This window comes from Clarias gariepinus, chromosome 26, assembly GCF_024256425.1.
Source record: "Clarias gariepinus isolate MV-2021 ecotype Netherlands chromosome 26, CGAR_prim_01v2, whole genome shotgun sequence".
NCBI lineage: Eukaryota > Metazoa > Chordata > Actinopteri > Siluriformes > Clariidae > Clarias > Clarias gariepinus.
In genome coordinates, this window is record NC_071125.1 from 2,459,409 (window position 1) to 2,473,750 (window position 14,342).

The window sequence follows — 14,342 nt, forward strand, 5'->3', positions numbered from 1 at the left end:
GCATAAAGTACATGGCAAATGGACAGGGTGGGACAACAACATGGAAGATGGATAGCTGGATAGCTACTGCTCTATGGTAAGTGCCTACATTAGTTTGCCACAGTTCTGTTTTTTTTTAAACTCACAGTTCCTCAGAAAATCCCATTCGTTCTTTAGAATCCTGAATGTTAGTAGCCTCATTCAGCTCCTTTATGGTCTGAGTACTATTGCACCAATAACTGGGCAGCTCAGCCCCTGTTGGATCCTGAACTATATAACTTGGTCTAAAACCATCAAACACAGGTCCGTGTCCTCTTCCAAAACCCTTCTTTGCAGCCCTGTGCAGAAGCATAGTGTCTCTCTGAGCTTCTCTGGCTCTCTCAATCATCATCCTGGCATAATTCTGAAACTGCCTTTCTTCCTCTGCAATAATCTCTGCATACCTTGCATGAAATTCTTGCTCCTGTGTTTTCATGCACTGTTCCTGTGCATTTCTCTCAGCCATCTGCTGTACTTGAGTGTCGTGGACCACTTTGGCCACTTCTTTCTTTTTCTGGGCCTTGATTTGCTGCTTTTTAAGGAAATCAAGGTCTGCTGCTTTCTTTGCATTAAGCACCTCAAAAGCTTTCCATTTCTCCTCTTGTTTCTTGAGCTTCCCCTGTTGTTTCACAGCTTCTCTGTGGTCGGCAATACTCTTCAACATGGCTGCTTTCTTCTCAGCCTTCTCACGCTGTTCTTTCTCATACCTGTCCTCAGCTTCTGCAGTTAGCTGAGAGATGAGCTCGTCCTCATCGCTGGTTTGATTTGTGTAATGAGCTGCCAGTAGGTCAGCAACAATGTCCCTTTTTTTCTCAGCCTCTCTAAACCTCTCAATCTCTTTTTCCTTCCAGAGTTCCTGCATTCTGCCCTTAGTCTCGATAAATAGCTTTCGTTTTTCTTCTTCCAACTTTTCCTTCTCAGCCTCAACTGCTTGGAAAGCTTTCTTGATGGCAAATTGTTCCTGATAGGACCTCAGGAGGTTGTTCTTCTGCTCCTGCTCCTTTTGCTTGCACGTGAGTTGTTCTTGAACATAGATCTCATGGAGTCGCTGGGATTCCTCTTCCTCTTCCTTATTCCTCATTAACCAATCCTCCCTTATCTGCTCATGCTCCTTAAAGTGTCGGATCCATCCCTGAATGAGCTCCAGAAGCTTTTGCTCCTTCTCCACGGTTTTCTTCTGCTCCTGTTCTAAAGCCAGCAACTCATTGAGTGCCATCATGGCCAGGTACTTTTTATCTACATCTTTAGAATTGGTCTGATTTTCCTTTTTTAGCTCAATCTGGGCCTCCCTCTCCTTCAGGACCTCAGTCATCAGCATGGCACGATGAAATCTCTTCACCCTGTCAGTCTCGAAGAACTGCAAGGTTCTCCCCCTCTCTAATGCCCTCTGTCGTTGCAGCTCTTGAAAACTTCCCTCCTCTAAGTCAATCTGCTCCCCTTCCTCTTGATTAACTTCTTCCATAATTCTCTTTAGCTCTGATTTCCGCTGGTGCAAGGCATCATGCTCTCTTGCAGATTCAAGGACACGTTCTTGCTCCTTGTTTACGCCTTCCGCCCAGTCGTGAACTCGCTCCCATCTCGATGGGCTCAAGATGGACGTATCAGGCAGGGATAAAGTTGAACTTGGTTTCATGTTAACCTCAAGAAAAGAGTCAAGACTCGTAAGTGACCCTTTTCTCCTGCCGTATGACGTGTAAGAAGCCATTTCTAAAAGCGGAAATATTACATAAGCATCGCCCTTAAAAATAACAAGTCAACTTCTCTTTGTCTCCACTTTTCTTCTTGTCTTCTTGGTGCTGGCATTGACTGAACTGCATGCTACCTTCTGGTCTTGATTTTCCTCATCTTCTTTTTCAGTTTAAATCCTTTTCCTTAATTCCTTTTTATTGCCATTTAAACATTTTATTAAACTTCTCTGTTTATACAGACTGTGTAAGAGCTGTACTCACGAGTTCTATTGTGACGTCATCGTTTAATGTAACGGTCACGTGATCCCCCGCGAACCGCCACAGAGCGTCGGGTTGCTGCACCTCCGCGACTCAGCCACTAGGGGGCATCAGAGACTTGCAGCTATTTAGAGTTCTTTATGAGGCTTTTTGGTTGTAATCCACCAGATATCCAGCAAACTTTACAGAAAACACAGCTTATGTTTGCAGGATGTTTACAAGCAGGAGATTCATTATGTTTTGACACACTTAAACCCTGTTTTGGAACAACCTCCCAGTTGTAAAAAAAAATTGTAAAAAAAAAAAAAAAAAAGAAGAAGAAGAAGAAGAACTTTTTATTGCATTACAGGAAGTTTGGTATGGGGAGCAAGCCTCCATGTGGAAGCCCAGGTTCAGGAAAGGCATCCAGCGTAAAACCTGTTGAGCGGATCTGTTGTGGCAACTCGGGGCAGCCGAAAGACTAACAACATCAACAGGGTTTTGGCCAATTAGACATTATAACATAAGTTGTATTCTTAGTATTATAATACTATCTTGTTTTTTGGAGATGTCATTAATAATTGTTCAAAATTGAATAAAACACCTTTTAATAGAATTTAATTATAGTTCCTCTAAGGTTTTATAAAATAAATAAATAAAAAAAACATCCTTGCTTTTTTCCCCTCATAAAAGCAGTAAAGTAGTAATCATTAATAAAATACTTTTTCTTAAAAAAAATAAAATAAATACATAAACACCAAATATTCTTACCTGATGGAGTTGACAAGACATCGACGGTAGTGACATACAGCTGAGAGCGATTATATACTGTAGGTTATAAGAGAATAGATCTTTGAAAGATATCAAAGGTTTTACAGATACAGAACTGTATCTGTTTATGAAACTGCACTGTATTATGAAAAATTATATATTATTTATGGAGCATTTAACTCAACTTTCACATCTTCAAAACACTTTTTATGTAAAACATTTTTAGCATAAAACTCTTTTCAATTCATGACTTTCATACTTTTCAAAGCACTTGTATTTTGGTTTAAGACTTTCATCAAGAAACAATTGGAACCACTAAACTTCGCACACACCTTTTGAAAACCTCTCAGCCCTTGATTAAGTAATGATCAGCAGGTGTGCAGACCTCTACAGAAGCAGACGTTTCGCAGTGTTTCTGGAGTGTCTGGAGCGTTCAGGTGTGTGTAAACATACAGTAGGCCAAGAGGAAAAGACATGAGCAATGGTCTTAAGCCCAGTTTACACTGCTGACCTACATAGTAGCCAAGATGACAGAGGGAGAAATATGCTTGACGCTTTGCGATATATGCAAAGTTTGCAAAACGTCACCATGGTTTTAAAACGGAGGAGGAGAAAACGCTAAAGTTCAGCCTGTGCATATGCTTCATTCACCAAATACTGATTTCTTAATGTTATTTAGCCTAAATAAGCATTAACACAAGGCGGCGTTTCCCTTTTCCACGTCACCTGTGATGTTATCATTCCACACGCGCTTCCACGTCATAAAATCGTGAAGAAGTCACAGTTTTAATGACGTACAGAACACAATAATCTGTCTGTTTACAAGACAATCACATTAGCACATATCTGATTTATATCTGATTTATACATATGAAGGAGGCCTGAAACTGATCTCGAAATATCAGAATGCATGCGTTTTTTTACTGTTTACACGGACATAGAACATATCCGAAATGTGTCACACATGAGCAAAAAATCGGAATTGGGTCACATTTAACTGACAGCGCAAACGTAGGTCAAGAGAAGCAATTGTTGCTGCACATCAATGTGGAGAAGGTTATAAAAACATTTTTAAACAATTTTAACGTTCTACAAGATTTTATCAAGATATATTCTCGTTACGCGTAGACCGATCAAAAAAGAAAAATTTAATAATTTGAAGAGCAAGAACATGTTTATTTCTGCCAATTATATTTACATTTTTTGAAATCGATACAGATTCTTTCATATCTGTGCTCTCTTGAGACTCCAAGCCTTCCTTATATGCCTTGTTTTTATTTCATTCAGATCATTTATGTTTTCTATTCTGCGTCCTTTTAACATCTTATTCTGTCATTTCCATCAGGATCTACAATTTTTCTTGGGATTATTAAAGATTTATCTTATCTCATTTCATATTACTTACTCTCCCTCTCCTTTCATACTTGCCTGAAATTAATTCGATTAATTTTGTTTATTTATTTTACCTCAAATGTCCTCACTAAGCTTAAGTCAATTCCTCCTTACACAAAAAAAAAAAGAAAAAAAAAAAGATTTAAATCATAGCCTACATATGATAAATGGGTGGCTGAACAGTTTAAATAATGAAAAAAAAAAATTACTTAATGCAATAAAACAAATATAGTTTACACAATCATAAGGTGTTGTTGGTCTTTCGGCTCCCGGCCTCCCGTCGAGGAGGTCGCTGCAGCACACCATCCATTCCACACACAACTTTGGTTTTACGTCGGATGCCCTTCCTGACGCAACCTTCTCTTTTTATCCGGGCTTGGACCCAGCACTGCATCGGCTGCAATGGCCGCATGGCATGGTGTACTACTTGTGTACTACTGGAACAATTTGCTAACTTTTTCAAATAAATAATGCTTTAAAAAAATAAAATAAATTGTAAACAAAAAGAGAGACATACAGTAAAGGAGTCCTAAGAGTTTTGTTTGACCACAAGGTTGCCTGACTACTCATTTTCAAACATTCTGTTGTTCTGTTTGTTTTATGCAAATCATTGTTTTATCGTAGACTATTTGTGTATTTAAACTGTTGGGGTATTGTTAGGAAAACTTGTTTTTATCACTTGAATCAGCATGGTCAATGGGCTGAATAACTGGATCGTAGAGATGAATAACTAAACCAGCAACTGCAATGGAAAGTTTTAACAAGTTGGGCTAAATCAACCGTATGTAAGTACAATTAATCAGACCCACAACCAATACTCCGTCAGCTGATTAAAAACTTGAATTAGAGGTAATCTTAAGTCAACCTAACAGTTTAACTAAAAAGCAATGTAAAATATTTAGTTTGGCCAGAAATATTCCTGAAAATGTTTTAAAAAAAAAAAGAAAAGGAAAAATATGTGCAAATTGTTAATTTTTTTTTAAATACGTTGGAACACCCCGGGTTCAATTCCCAACCAATGTTCAAAAACCAGCCACTGGATACAGGGGTGCCGTGTTCCCAAATTGCTCGTAGTGTGTGAGTAAGTGTATGTGTGTGTGCCCTGCGATGGATTGGCACCCTGTCCAGGATGTACCCCGCCTCATGCCCTAAGTCTCCTAGGATAGGCTCCAGGCCCCAGTGACCCTAAATACAGAATAACACAGTATAGATGATGATGAGTAATGATGATTATGATAAAATAAATAATATAGAAAATAAATAATATATAAATAATGTCTGTTCATTAACTCTTTTTGTTACATTCATTGTAAAGTATCCTTGAGCTCTGGAAAGGCGCTATACAATTGAAAAATTATTATTATTATTATATATAAAATAAACTATATACACTACCGTTCAAAAGTTTGGGGTCACTTTCTAACTCCAGGATGGTTCCTGATGTTTATTTCTTTCCACATGGCGTCCAAAAAATGCATTATTCTCCTTTGAACAGTTAATGGTGAGATGTTTCTGCTACTTCTGCTCTGTAAAGACTTCATAACGCCTCTAATCTGAGGTGCTGTTAATTGGTCATTTTTCAGGCTGATAACTCTAAATGAACTTCTCGTCTGAGGCAGAGGTAGGTTGTGGTCTCGCCCTCCTGGGACGGCCTTCATGAGAGCCAGTTTCATTATGGTGCTTGACGGATTTTGCGAATGCACTTGACAATACTGTTCTTGCAAGAACTATTACAGAAAGGCCGACCTCTGTGTCTTAAAATAACAACTCACTGTTGTTTTTCTTGTGGTTATGTAATTACCTAATTCCATATGAGTTATTTTATAGTTTTGAAATCCCCAGTATTGTTGTAGAATGTAGAAAAAAAATCACTAAACAAAAACAAAGAAATTTGCAAGTGACCCCAAAGCTTTGAACAGTAGTGTGTGTATATATATATATATACAGCAACGAGAAATATTAACATCATAAAATCTTTTCAATTTACCAGTAGATCAGAACACTAAATCATTTAATATATTGACAGAAATAGATGGAGAATATATACTGTGTATATATATATATATATATATATATATATATATAGAGAGAGAGAGAGAGAGAGAGAGAGAGAGAATATATAAATATATACTGTGTATACTATATATATATATATATATATATATATATATATATATATATATATATATATGGCTCACTGTATATATATATATATTGACAGAAATAGATGGAGAATATATACACAGTATATATTCTCCATCTATTTCTGTCAATATATTAAATGATTTATTGTTCTGATCTACTGGTAAATTGAAAAGATTTTATGATGTTAATATTTCTCGTTGCTGTCACGGGGGCCTGGAGCCTATCCCAGGAGACTTAGGGCACAAGGGTGTCAATCCATCACAGGGCACTTACACACTCATTCACACACTACAGGCAACACCAATTAGCCTGATCTGCATGTCTTTGGATTGTGGGAGGAAACCGGAATACCAGAGGAAACCCACCAAGCACAGGGAGAAATGCAAACTCCATGTACGCAAAGACGGGAATCCAGCCTGGCTAAGAATCGAACCCGGATCCTGGAGGTGCAGGGCAACAGTGCTAGTCATATATTACCATATAATACTAAATATAAGCACTAATTTCCTACACTATATATGGAGATGTTTTAAAATGTATTTTTTTTTTCCTTAAGGGTACCTCAGGAGCAAGCAAAAAAGGCATTGGACTATGGTCTAGAAGGTCTCATGTTCAAACCCCAGACACTCAGTTGCCCCTGTTGGGTCCTTTAACCCTTAACTGCTCTGATGTATGATGGGAAGGGTTGCGTCAGTAAAGGCCTTCTTCATAAAAAAAATGTTTAAAACTGTAAAAAAAAAAAAAAAAAAAGTTGTGTGAATCAGATGGTCTGCTGTCGTGACCTTGTTGGAAAATTGTTTATAATATGGTCCTAGGAGCCTTGTGTGTAAGCTGTTCTTTAACATAGGACATCTACCTAAATATGCACTTACCTTTATTGCCACACTTAATTTACCTGAACTGAATTTTACCTACTAAGTCACGGACAAAACAATTTGCTTATTTGAGAACGAAAATATACATTGCTCAGCTGTCTGTCTAGCTCGTCATTAAGAAAAATACAAACACAGGACATCCAGTTTCCCACTTTTTCTGTATTTTCTCTTCATATTGATATAGATGATAATATAAAATAATGCATTTATGGATGTTTGAACTACAAAATTAAACATGACTATACAGTATATAAACTATACACGGGGAAAGAAACACAAGAACTAATGCTTACGCTTATTTTTATTCTGACTTTTCATAGCTGGAAGGTCTGTTTTAAACAGGTTGTGTGTGTGTCCTGTCCCTCTAATAGGGCACAACTGTTTCTGTGTTTTGTTCTAATGTTTCCGCTGCTCTTTCTCCAAATCCAGAGAAACAGCACTGCATGCTTTCACCAACTTCTGTCCCACTTGCTCCCAGTTTTCTCACAGGTCCTTCGTCTGAGCCTGAGTTTGATCCAGATTCTCTGTCTTTAACCCCAAAAGCAAGCTGCATGTGGTGGTGGTGGAGCATTGCAATGGTTCTGGCACAAAATCGGCAGCATGCTCCTCATGAGACCACCGGCAAGGTTCTGAAAGGATGGCACCAGATCAGCATTACTCACTAAACCCGAGGATGTTGTCAAGGCATACTTCCTTATTTTTTTGGGGAAAAACAGGATGCTTGTGCTGTCAGAGACTGTGCTCACACTACTACTGTTTGGCAAAGTTTATGGAGGGTTACTTAGATTTGCCAGGGGACAATTATTCTAGAAAGCTGCATAATTAAAATAACCATTGTTAAAAGATATATATGTACAAACAAACTGTATCTTACCTGTTGCAGCCACCCGTGGCTCTACTGGTCTAAAGTATCCTCCTGCAATCCACTCAAAAAGCTGGTCTGGTGCTGGCTGCCCTCCTCCTTCCCAAGAAATGGAAGTGAAACAAGTGGATCAGATCCTGTGAGATCTTTCCATCAAAGGTAAAAAGACCATTGGGATGTGCGCACCCACAGCAGCAACAGAGATGGTGGAGGCAACAGAAGATGCCCTTTACATGACAGCATGATAATGCAGACAAACTTTCCAGAAGAAGCACGAGCAGATGGGGTTGCGCTGAGAGTGGCGTTGTGCCACTTCTGGCACAGCCACGAACAATATATGGTTGGAAACATCTGACTCTTCAAAGACTTGACTTATGCCATTACTGTCTGGGAAAGCTCAGTGGGGTGATTGTGCCCTGCCAGCTAACGAAACCTACAACTACAAAAACTAAAAGCGGAGATCCGTGCTCGCTGTGGCTTCTCAACAAGTAGCACTACAACTGTCTAAGGTATCCTCCTGCATCCCGCTCAACAAGTTGTCTCTAATCACATGGCGCTGGCTGCAGTTAGACCTCCTGTCTTCCCAGGAAATAGTGGAACGAAGTATGGACTCTTCCCACCAAAGAAAAAAAGGCTGTTGGCATGTCCAAACCCAGAAATTTTGACTGAGATTTCTCAGAAGTAATATCCTCTCTCTCTCTTTATTCTCACACTACTTTCTGACATAATTCTATCTGACATAAAAGAACACTAAATGTAAATTAATTTATTAAACTTTAAACCTAAACATTTTAGCACTTCCACTTTTTCTCTATACTCTCTATATAATATATACTATATATTATTGAAGGAAGTTCGTTTTTTTTCGTACAACATGAGCAATAACTGCTCATACTTGCCGAACAAATCCCAGTTGTTCTTTAGCATCCTGAATGTTAGTAGACTCATTGAGCTCCTTTATAGTCTGAGTACTATTGCACCAATAACTGGGCAGCTCAGCCCCTGTTGGATCCTGAACCATGTAACTTGGTCTAACGCCATCGAATACAGGTCCGTGTCCTCCACCAAAGCCCTCCTTTGCAGCCTTGTGCAGAAGCATAGTGTCTCTCTGAGTCTCTCTGGCTCTCTGAATCATCAGCTTGGCGTAATCCTGAAACTGCCTTTCTTCCTCTGTGATAAGATCTGCATACTTCATATGAAAGTCTTGCTCCTGTGTTTTCAGGCACTGTTCCTGTGCATTTTTCTCGGCCATCTGCTTTACATGAGTGTCTTGGAGCATTTTGGCCGCCTCTTTCTTTTTCTGGGCCTTGATTTGCTGCTTTTTAAGGAAATCAAGGTCTGCTGCTTTCTTTGCGTTAAGCGTCTCAACAACTTTCCGTTTCTCTTCTTGTTTCTTGAGCTTCAGCTCTTTTTTCACAACTTCCCTGTGGTCGGCGATACCCTTCATCATGGTCGCCCTCTTCTCAGCCTTCTCACGCTGTTCCTTCTCGTGCTTGGCCTCAGCTTCTGCAGTTGCCTTGGAAATTAGCGCTTCTTCACGGCTGATTTTCTTTTTTTCTTGAGCCGCCAGGATCTCAGCAACAAGTTCCCTTTGTTTCTCAGACTCTTTGAACTTTGCAATCTCTTTTTCCTTCCAGAGTTCCTCCATTTTGCCCTTAGTCTCGATAAACTGCTTTCGTTTTTCTTTTTCCACATCTTGTATCTCATCCTCAGCTGCTTGGATGGTTTTCTTGAGGGCAAATTGTTCCTGATAGGACCTTAGAAGATTCGTCTTGTCCACTTGCTTCTTCTGCTTGCGTGTGAGGTGTTCTTGAATGTAGCGCTCTTGGCGTCTGTGGCATTCCTCTTCCTGTTCTTTCTTTCTCATGCACTCGTCCTCCCTTGCCTGCTCATGCTCCTTAACCTGTTGGCTCCAACTCTCAGCAAGCTCCATGAGCTTTTGCTCCTTCTCCAAGGTTTTTTGACGCTCCTGCTCTAAAGCCATCATCTCGTTGCGCGCCATCAAGGACATATACTCTTTATCCGTTTCTTTACAGTCGTTCTGTTTTTTCTTCATCAGCTTAATCTGGGCCTCCCTCTCCTTCAGGACCTCAGTCTTCAGCAGGGCACTATGAAATCTCTTCACTCTGTCAGTCTCGAAGAACTGCAGCGTTCTCGCTCTGTCTATGGCCATCTTTCTTTGCTGCTCTTGAAAATTTGCCTCGTCAATGTCTATCTGCCTCCTCTCCTCTTCTTTAAGTTCCTCTCGAATTCTCATCGCTTCCAACTCCTTCTGCCGCTTTGCAGCGAAAGTGTCGGGCCAGTTTTTGGTAGCTTCTTTGGAGCGCTGGTGCAGGGCCTCGCGCTCTCTCACGGCTGCAAGGATATGCTCTTGCTCTTTGTTCACGCCTTTCGCTTCGTCCTGAATTCGTGCCCATCTTGCTGGATTCAGGATGGTAAACTCAGCAGGTATGTTTACAGGTGAGCCCGGTTTCTTTTTCACCTGTAGAAAAGGGTCAAATTTCCGAAGTGACCCTTTTCTCCTGCCGTATTGTGTGTAAGATGAAGTCATCTTTTAAACAGAGAAAACGACCGGTCGACTTCTGTCCGTCTCTGTTTGTATTGACTTAAGGGTTTTTTATTGTGACGTCATCGTTTAATTGTGACGGTCACGTGATCTCCCGCGAGCCGCGAAAGAACGTCAATATTAACCCTCGTGGCGCCACGAGAGCTGCGCCTCCGCGATTCAGCCACTAGGGGGCATCAGAGATTTGCAGCGAGTTAGATTCCATTTCTTCAGCAATGAGTCTCATGAGGGCTGTGTGGCTGAAATACACCAAATATATGTTCTGTTGTAAATAAAATTATTTATTTTATTCACAATAGAACATAGATAACTAAACAAATGCTAAAACTGAGAAATTTTTACAATTTTATGTACAAAATTTTATGCTCATTTCAAATGTTTGTGTCATGCTTTTTAGGTTAAAAAAAGGCACAGAGGCTGTTAACAAGCTGCTATCAAGCTAGCTAACATCAGGCTAAACATTATATAATGTAAACTGGGAGGCTAGTTTGCTAACAATCAAGCTAACACCAGACAAACTATCAGGCTATTGAACAAGGCCTGGTCATACTGATGATAATCTGTCAGTTCTCACAGATTTAGAATAAACCCAATGGATATTTGAGTGATTTATCCTGTAGATAAGGATATGTTTTATGTTTTATATATGTGTTAAGGTGAAACAGTGGCGTAGTGGTGAGAGCTGTGGCCTTGCACCTCTAGAGTGGATTTTTTTTTGCTGGAACATTTGGAAATCAGATTTTTTTTTATTTTATTATTATTATTTTTTTTTTTGCCACTGTGATTTAATAATGTCAAAATAAAAATGTATAATAAAGTTCTAAAAAAAACAAACAAAAAAACAGGGTGCCTAAGACTTTTGTACAGTGCTATATATAGACAGGTGTTGTGCCAAGGCCTTGATATGGAAATCTAGAAACTGAATTAGGCGCTGTCATGATCGTGATATGTATTACCTATTTATCATGTATTACCTAATAAAAGAAAATATTTATGTATGACTCGCAGATAAGCATACGCTCATACACAGATATGTGATTTCTCTGAACTTAAAACTTGCTTTTCAATTATTTAATCAATCAATTCATTAATCTATTTAGTTTATCTGTTAGGTTCATCTTTAGTTATCTACGTGGTGGCGCGGTGGCTCTAGGGTCAAGGTCATGTTCCTCGTTTCTGGTGGGTTTCCTCTAAGTACTCAGGTTCTCTCCCACAGTCTAAAGACATGCAGATTCGGCTGTTTCTAGATTGCCTATAGTGTCTGAGTGAGGGTGTGAGTGTGTGTAAGTGCTTCCAGTGTGTAGCTCACCTCGTGCACCAAGTCCCTTTGGATAGGCTCCAGGTCCCCGTGACCCTGTAAAGGATAAGTGATATAGAGAATGAGTGAGGAAGAGAGTGAGCCATCTACGTCGTTAGACCAACTTCCTTTTTATCACCACCTTCTACATGTATGATAGTAAAGGAAAAAAAAGTGTATATATGTATATATATATATATATATATATATATATATATATATATATATATATATATATACTTTTTTTCATGAACATTTACATTGGTAGATTCTCATTTAAGGCATCATAACTATGAATGAACACAAAATGCAAAGAGTGTGCAAAGCAATAATTAGAGCAAAGGGTGGCTATTTTGAAGAAACTAGAATATAAAACATGTTTTTAGTTGTTTCACCTTTTTTTGTTAAGAACATAACTCCACACGTGTTCATTCATAGGTTTGATGCCTTCAGTGAGAATCTACCAATGTAAATGGTCATGAAAATAAAGAAAACTCTGAATGAGTGAAGGTGTGTCCAAACTTTTGGCCTGCACTGTACATTAAGTCTCACACACTAATATTTATATTTCCAACTCCAAGAACAGGTTTACAAAAAATTGGAAACGATGTGCTAAAATCTGATGCAATAAATCCAGGGTTTTTAAGCAGGAGGGATAACCCTGTATGCTCCTCTTTTTGTCTGTTCCTATGGTAATTAGAGTGAGGATGAAACTCATATGGCAGGTGCAACATTTCTATTTAAGTACGATTCCTGCCTGCAGCCGTTCGACCTCAGGCCGTGTCGCACATACGTGGTGAAATGGTATTACGAACCCAACACAAGCTCAGTTCTAGTTTGGATGCTGCTATGGCAACTGGTCTCGCTGACCACTAAGAAATAAACAGAAGAGGATTTACTTTTGTTTATTAAAGCTGAGCAGTGGAGTGTTAAACAGAGGCACGTTTAGAATTTAAGATTATGCATTAAAGTTTAAATCACTTCCACGAATACAGCATATGTTAATAAGATTAATTATTCAGGTAGGATCAAAATAATGGCACACTACATAAGAAGTTAAGGTTAGTATGTATCTGTGGAATACTTATCAAATAGGAATATATTATCTATTTTAGAATATTTGCTATTTAATATTTAGAAATATTTCATCATTTTGCCTTTTTTAGCTTATTTTATGGAGTTTTGTGGGCGTAGCCAAATGTGAATCAGCTGTGTAATGACATTACATGTCATATTTTTTATATATTTCATATATATCTATATTTGTATATTTTTATATTTAATATGAAATATATTTCATATTTTATATTTGGGAAAATTTCCATAATGTCTGTATTTGTCAGCTCCTTTTATGGAGATTTGTATCAGTTGTGCTGTGCTATTACATTTACATTTAGGCATTTGGCAGACGCTCTTATCCAGAGCGACTTACATTTTTATCTCATTACACATCTGAGCAGTTGAGGGTTAAGGGCCTTGCTCAAGGGCCCAACAGTGGCAACTTGGTGGTTGTGGGGTTTGAACCTGGGATCTTCCGAACTGTAGTCCAATGCCATACATACCATATTTTTTTAAATATTTTATAAACTTTTATATAATAACTTACATTTTGGAATATTTTATATTCAGGAACATTTAATCATTTTGTGGGTGTGGCCAAATGTAAATCACCTGTGCCACACAGGGAAGCTTCCACCCACCTAGAAAACTTGTCGACCCAAACCAGAAGATATTTGAATGGGCCACATGCAGGCATATGCGTAAAATCAATTTGTCACTCTGCAAACGGGGCAGTATGTAACAGAAGACTATCGTGTTTACATAAACCCTTTGTCACGTTATTCTGAGCACACACCAAGCATCTAGATGTCAATTAATTAATTGTTCCAGGCATCAGCACAATACCATAAACCATTAGATGCAATGTAGGCACCCTGAGCTTGCCAAAAAGAGGAATCATTCGACGTGGCTGAAGCTTGCAAAGACTAATCAAAGAGCTAGCAAAAAAAAATTGTTTGGATCAGATTAGAATCAGAGTTAGGAAAGAGAATCTATTTTCGGGCCGCTTCTTTAGCCATACGATCGGCTAGCAAGATACCTCGCACTTCCAAAGAGTCACCAGAGGAATGAGCCTTAGTTTTTACAATAGCGAGAGTACTAGGGAGATGGCATGCATCTATTAAATGCTGCACAAGAGAAGAATAAGAAATAGGTTTACCGTCAGCACAACGGTTTTCCTTGCCACCTACGCCGTCACCCTTGGCTTGCTCTTTAGAGACATTTCATTCATCATTCATTCATTTAATTATTATCTAGACACATTTTTCTCAAACATACACACTTCCAAATATTTTTCTTTTCTAAAAAATTTTCCTTCATTTTTGCGAAGCTGCTTTGAGACAATGACCATTGTTAAAAGCGCTATATAAATAAAATTGAATTGAATCGAAAGGTTCTGTAGCACTTGTTTAACTTGATGTGGAGAATACAC

At 38.8% G+C, this 14,342-nt stretch overlaps 2 protein-coding genes across 2 annotated transcripts; both read right to left on the reverse strand.

Moving 5' to 3' along the window:
- LOC128513807 (cilia- and flagella- associated protein 210-like) lies at positions 1–1,881 on the reverse strand. Its single transcript, XM_053487355.1, has one exon. It carries the CDS (start codon positions 1,721–1,723, stop codon positions 122–124), a length of 1,602 nt encoding a protein of 533 aa, XP_053343330.1. The 5' UTR covers positions 1,724–1,881; the 3' UTR covers positions 1–121.
- Positions 1,882–8,877: 6,996 nt separating this feature from the next.
- Positions 8,878–10,549, reverse strand: LOC128513828 (cilia- and flagella- associated protein 210-like). The gene has a single exon (XM_053487378.1). The coding sequence runs from the start codon at positions 10,537–10,539 to the stop codon at positions 8,878–8,880; it is 1,662 nt and encodes a 553-aa protein (XP_053343353.1). The 5' UTR covers positions 10,540–10,549.
- Between the last annotated feature and the right edge of the window lie 3,793 nt (positions 10,550–14,342).

Bases quoted from the DNA above. Each gene is read 5' to 3' on its own strand.
- LOC128513828 (XM_053487378.1), bottom strand. From the start codon at position 10,539: ATGACTTCATCTTACACACAATACGGCAGGAGAAAAGGGTCACTTCGG.
- LOC128513807 (XM_053487355.1), bottom strand. From the start codon at position 1,723: ATGGCTTCTTACACGTCATACGGCAGGAGAAAAGGGTCACTTACGAGT.